The sequence below is a fragment of the Orycteropus afer genome, unplaced genomic scaffold (assembly GCF_000298275.1).
Source record: "Orycteropus afer afer isolate SDZICR_OR568_19922 unplaced genomic scaffold, OryAfe1.0 scaffold00220, whole genome shotgun sequence".
Classification (NCBI taxonomy): domain Eukaryota; kingdom Metazoa; phylum Chordata; class Mammalia; order Tubulidentata; family Orycteropodidae; genus Orycteropus; species Orycteropus afer.
The window spans coordinates 3,986,510-3,993,343 of record NW_006921807.1 but is presented as its reverse complement, the minus strand read 5'-3'; the positions used below and the strand labels follow the sequence as shown (position 1 = coordinate 3,993,343).

Below are 6,834 nucleotides of genomic sequence, written 5' to 3'. Positions count from 1 at the left end.
CTTTGGGTTCAGTTTTCTTTTGGATTAACTTTAACTTTAAATTTTACTTGAATTCACTGTGGTTATGTTCTTTATAGTTTATGTGATACTCAGGAAGGAAGAAGAAAGAGGAGAGGAGGGAAGAAGAAATGAAGGAAGAAAGACTGGAAGGAGGGAAGGAGAGAAAAAAGGAGAGAGGGTGGGTGTGAATATACTTTAAAAGATAATAAAGTTATTTGAATATTTTACTCACTCATGAAGAAATGGCCTTGCTACTGTTTCTCCAAACTGATGGGCTTTGTAAAATAGAGTATAGAGGAAAGGTAATAATGTGTAGCGAATAGTCAAATAGTGCCTCGATGAGTTAACCAAAAGAGAGTTCTGTCCAAAAAATGCAGGATCCTGATGCTGGGTGATCAAAACAGAAATTGAAATGAGAAGGGTGAAATATGAATGAAAATTTCAAAAGAAGCATTATAATCCATTTTTAAAAGCAAATGGTAAAATCTTTGACTTGTTTTTAAAAAGTTGAATTTCCTCTATTACATGACCAAAGTTCTTGCGTGTTTCTAGTTTTCATTTGAATATGTGTTTTCATTAAACTTTAGTTTAAAATAGACATTTCTTATTTAATGATTCTCATTTCAGAAAGATAAAAATATTTTTAAATGGAGTTTTCATGTATTTGAATTTTGGTAGAATGAGTTATTGCATCTAATTATTCACCCTTTCTTCTATCCATACTTTTTTGCCATGTAACTTTTCATGCCCTACCACTAAAAGGAAAACCCTCAACGAGATAGATGGACACAATGGCTGCAGCAATGAGTTCAAGCATAATAGTGATTTTGAGGATAGCACAGGACGAGACAGTGTTTCACTCTTGTACGGGGTTGCTGTAAGTCAGAACCAACTCGACATCACTTAACAAGACTAAAGGCAGAGTGTCCATCCTTATCCCTTGTCTTTGTGCCCAACCATGTGACATGCTCTGCCCAACGAGATTTCAGTACATGTGACATGTTCAACCAATGGTTTGAAATGTGCTCGTGTGAGGGCTTGCTCCTTGTGCCCTGCCACTGTCATGAGAAGACTAAGCCCAGGTAGTCTACAAGTCCATAGCAACAGGCAGTAGAGCTACCTGGCCAGGCTGCACACTTGCAACTTGAAGTACAGTCTTCTGTACTTCAGGCTCAGCAAGAAGACTCTGGTTCCAAGGCTGTCTACAGTCTATAGAAGCAGACTGCTTCATCTTTCTCTCACAGAGTGGCTGGTAGGTTCAAACCACAGAGATTTTGTTTAGCAGCCCAACGCTTTAAGCACAGGGTCACCAGAGCCCCTTTCAGGCTAATTAGGAAAGTCACAAATCTCTAATTTGCACCATTTCATTCTATTCCATCATGACTGCTTCCAGGCTGGCTCTGAGTGGTTGTGCCTCTTCCCAAACAGGATTAAAGCCCTATATGCAACAAACCAGGAGCTCTGGTAGCTTAGTGCCTAAGGCACTTGACTGCTAACCAGAAGGCTGGCGGTTCAAACCCACTGGCCACTCCTCAGAAACCCAAGGAGGGGTTGCTATGAGTCGGGTCTGTCTCGACGTGACGTAACAACAATAACAATGCAACCAACCAAGGGGCGCTGGTGGAACAGTGCCTAAGGTATTTCATTGATAACTAGAAGGTTGGCAGTTCAAGCTCACCAGTTGCTTCATGGATGGAAAATGAGGCAATCTACTTCTGTATAGAATTACCCACTCTGAAACCCAGTGGGTGTCTCTATGAGTTATTTGACTTAATGGTAGTGAGTTTGTTTTTTTGCTTTTATGCAACCATGTGAAGAGCAGAAGACTTCTTAACCATCATGTACTTAACCCATTTACTGGATTAAACAAATTTCACAATTCTCTCTGGAAAAAAAATGCCTAGGACAGCCTACAACATGTTGAATTTTCAGGGCTGATTGAATATCTCAATATAACCCTGTATTTCTGCTTCCACCAGTGAATCATTATATACTTCAAAAAGTGATAAAAGTGATGGTTTTGCTTGCTCCCAATCATGTATACTAGTTTTAGTAATTACAGAAATACTATTTCTTTGTGCATATCTTTAATTTCTTGTTTTTATTTTATGGAAATATTGGGAAAATGAAAATATATGAAAAATTGTAAATCTTTGAAAATATAATAATTATAATCAAAGAAAAATGACCTGGAACTCAAACTTGTAAAATCCAACTCCAAGAAACAACACTGGCTCTAATTTAAAATAATGATGTTATAACATAATGTAGTTCAGCTTGAACAAAATATTTATGCTGTGAATATATATTTATGTTTCATAATTCCTTACATGACCTTTTATGGGGGGAAATACTAAATATTTACACATGCTGAGAAGAGTAATTCTGACTATTCCTTAAAAAATATGTTACAATCATTCAGACCAGGTCATCTGTGGATTTAATTTAAGTACACTTCCAGTAATATGAGTGTATTCTATTTCAAAACTTGGAGAAGAAAAATTAGGTCCCTTACCTGATATCCATCAGCATTATGGTTTCTAGAAAATGGATAAAATGCCCCGAGTTGCATCCATCTTCTGCACAACTCTTCTGTGGTTTCAGCCACAAATCCACAGATATCTGCTCCTACCTAAATAACAAATACATCTCTAATTTAAAGTGTAAATATTCTGAAATTTTACCAGAGCATCATATTTTATGCCTCATGTGATTAATTTGCATTATTTATGGTCTTTGTGTTTTTCTGTCTTTTATGCGTTCTCTTGTAACCTGTTGTTGTTGTTGTTGTTTGCCGTCGAGTCGGCCCCGACTCATAGCAACCCCTCCTTGGGTTTCCGAGTCAGTATCACTACGGAAGTAGGATTGCCCAACCTTCCTTCCGAGGAGTGGCTGGTGGGTTTGAACCGCCAGCCTTCTGGTTAGCAGTCAAGTGCTTTTAACCACTATGCTACCAGAGCTCCCTCTTGTAACCTAGTTTCTGTATTTTCCAGTTTTGATTTGTTCTTTACTCCAATTACAAAGTTTTACACACTCTTATTCATTGTCCCTTCATATATATTCTTAGTTTTTTTTCTTTATTTCCATCTTAAATCTGATCATTTTAACTCAGTACATAAAAGACAAATTGCTGTGTTAAAATATGTTGCTCCTCAATTTAAAAACACATGCCCATTGATTTTTCATTTTAATAATAAAATATTTCTGATGCCAAAGTTATGAGTGATACACTAAACAACTGTGTTTTCAGGTTGAGCTTACAAAATAAATTATCACAAATAAAATTGAAGATTTTTACTCAATCTCTACCCATATAAGTTTGCACTAATTTTCATTCAAATACCTTCCAGAAATAACCACTGTTCTTAATTTAGTGTTTACCATTTACATTAATTTATTTTGTATTATTAAATTATGTAGTTACAAATCTAAACATTATATAGTATTATTTTGCATGTTCATTAGTTTTATATAGTTGTGTGCATTGCACTGCATTTTGCTTTTATCATTAAGCTTTGTTTTGGTAATATTTAATTATGTTAACACAGCTCAAGTTCTTCGTTATATGGGTTTCCACTGTGTAAACATATCATCATTTACTTAGTCATTCTCTTATTGATGAATACTTAGGTAAAAGCAAGTTAATATCAGTTTGGAAAATTTTTCCATGAAATTTACATACAGGTTTTCTTAGAAATATGTAAAAACTTCTTATTGTATAGTAGGTGTTCTGGTGGTACTGTGGTTAAAGTGTTGGGCTACTAATCACAAGTTCAGTAGTTCAAACTCACTAGTCGCTTAGCAGGAGAAAGATAAGGCCGTCTGCTTCCAAAAAGATTTACAGCCTTGGAAACTCTATGGGGTATTTCTACTCTGTCCTCTGTCCTATAGGGTTGCTATGCATTGGACTGGACTTGTTGGCAGTGCTTTTATGTTTGTTTGTTTGTTTGTTTGATTACATGGTATCTATACATGAAATGATTTTTTATTACTTTTCTGGTTTATGGAAAATGCAAAGCTTGTAAGCAAAATTGGTTGCAACCATTTGTAAGCACAAAGACAGTATGCAAAATTTTCCATTGCTCCATTTTCATGCCAATAATTGATAGCTTCTGACCTCTCATTTGCCATATTATTCTATTTATATTTCCACAGTCCATTATCATTGTGGTAATTACTATAGCATTATCTGAGAGGGCAAATATCATGTTCTTCTGTAAGTTGTATTGTCTTCCACCTGAAGTTTAGAATAGTTTTCTTATGCTCCAAATACTCTCTTATGATTTATATTAGAATTCTGCTAAATTTGGTTGATAGTCTGGGGAGAAAAAATATTACTACTATATACACTTTTCCAATCCATGAAGATGGTATATATTTACTTAATTCTTATTTAAAATTTTCACCAAATATATCCTACTTCTATTCTTAATATTTACTCTCGGATATTGTTTATTAATTGGTTAGCATGATAAATATTATCCTATATTAAAAGAGATTCTAATACAGTTTATTACTTTCTTCTTTTCCAGACAAAGTTTGCAATTATTTGCTCTATCTTATTAATTTTTTTTAAAGAAATGTCTTTTCCTTATGACTTTGCTTATTTAGTTCTCTAGAGTTGTTACTTTCATTGCATGAATTTCTTCTCTTATTTTTGTATTTTTCATATGAAGTTCAATTGTTAGTGTTCAGTTCTTTTTTAAAGAAAAATTTCCCTTCAGAATTTTTCAACTCATGTATAATATGAAGTTTTCTTCAATTTCCAAATGTAAGATTTGTATGTGTTTTACCTTTCTATGGTTTATATGCATATGAAAGACAAAATAAGTGAATTACTATAATTTTCTAATATGGTCTGCAGTATTTTTATTATGTAGTGGAGCTCTGGCAGTGTAATGCTTAGGATTTTTGACTGCTAACCAGTGCTTCAAACCCACCAGCCACTCCTTGGAAGGAAGGTTGGGCAATCTACATCCATAGTGATACCACCTCAGAAACCCAATGAGGGGTCACTATAAGTCAGGTCCGACTCGACGGCAGTGAGGTTGAGGAGTGGCCCATGTTACTCTTGAATATCAACATTATATAATACTTTTTTGTTGATATAAATAGACTTCCCAGATTTCTGATGTTTGGAATTGTCCGGTATAAATTTTAACTATTCTCTGCACTTATATTTTTTTTTTCCTTTAAGTAAAGAAAATATGTCTATATTATTATTATTATTATTGTTGTTGCTGTTGTTGTTGTTGTTATCATTACACACACACACATACATATACATATATGGGATTTTCCTTATCATCTTATTTGTTATATTTATTATATAAGATTTTTCTAAGCTTTGTTTATATTCATTTCCTCACTTATGTTGGTTTGACTGATTTTTTTTCAATCCCATTTTCTCATGCTAATGGTTTGTTATTAGAATTGCTATTATTAACTTCTATAAAGTAGATTGTGACTCATAGCAACTCCATGTAACAGAATAGAACTTCCTCATGGATTTCCTGACTATAGTCTCTACAGAAATAGAATTCCAGGTCTTTCTCCTGAGGAGTGGCTGGATGGGTTTGAATTACCTTTTACTTCTTGTTGTTGTTGTGTGCCATCGAGGTGGACCCGACTCATAGCGACCCCTTCTTGGGTTTCCGAGGCAATATCACTATGGAAATAGGTTGCCCCATCTTCCTTCCAAGGGGTGGCTGGTGGGTTTGAACCACCAGCCTTCTGGTTATCAGTCAAGTGCCTTTAGGCACTATGCTACCAGAGATCCTTTTACTTAGCAGCCAAAAACTTAACCATTTCACCACTGGGGCTCCTTTTGAATGTGATGCTATAGGCATCATAAACATTCTTATTTTTCTCCTGAATTCCATAAGAATTAAGATCAAGTTCTTTTTTTCTGTTGCATGAGTTTTAATAATTTTACTAAAAACTGTTAAGATTATAATGGATAAACTTAAGAGTAATTTGGAATTTTATAAATAACATTGCATGATAAGACTCACCAAAGGCATTCCAAATAAACTGAACTCCAGCATTCCTGTGATAGACCATTCCATTTGTTCCCATGAAGCAGTATTGTCTCCCAACCAATGCGAAGCATGCCTTCCAGATCCAGCAAAAGTTGACCGGGTGAGGATAAAGCTTCTCTTATTAGGAAAAACTTTTTCTACAGCTCTAAAAGTAATATAAAATTAATAAGTAAGACTTATTTAAAGAAATAACTGATGTTCACGTCTAAAGCTTATTTTAAAATACATACATGTTTCATAGCCAAGGTCTAATGTTTGCAACTATTTAAATAAAACTTTGTATCAATTTTCCATTAGCTATTGATATTTTGTTGCTTAAATACATTTTCATCATACACAGAGGAAGTTTATCTAAATTATTTAGACATGAATGACCTCTTTTACTGAACTGTACCCCTCTTCCTGAAAATGTGGAGATCCTAATTTCTGTCCCTTTAAATATGACTTGGTTTGGAAATAGCAGGTTTTCTTTTGTTGTTAATGAGGTCATACCAGAATTGAGTGAGCCCCAAACCTAGTCACTCAGAAGTGTCATATATATATATATATATATATATATATATATATATATAGGCAGAATGGTGAGTGTGCTCCATTGGTCACTAATATGGCTGCACGAGAGCATTCACCACATGTGTCCAGATGGGCGGGCAGCAGCTGGCTGTGTACCATAAAGTCCTTCCATTTTGATGCTAGCAGTTAGTGCTTCCACTGGAAGTGAGAGCAGGATGTCTTCATAGCTTCTGTGAGGGATTACTTCCCAAATGTATGAGATAGACCCTCTGTGCATGAA

General features: G+C 34.8%; 1 protein-coding gene across 1 annotated transcript in view; it reads right to left on the bottom strand.

Moving 5' to 3' along the window:
* Window positions 1–6,834, bottom strand: part of SI (sucrase-isomaltase) — a 147,613-nt gene that overhangs the window by 94,709 nt on the left and 46,070 nt on the right. The window contains exons 15-17 of the mRNA XM_007948724.1: window positions 6,015–6,186; window positions 2,516–2,632; window positions 233–387 (exon numbers count right to left, since the gene is read on the bottom strand). Coding sequence (XP_007946915.1) covers window positions 233–387; window positions 2,516–2,632; window positions 6,015–6,186 — 444 coding nt within the window. The remainder of the gene's footprint in view (window positions 1–232; window positions 388–2,515; window positions 2,633–6,014; window positions 6,187–6,834) is intronic.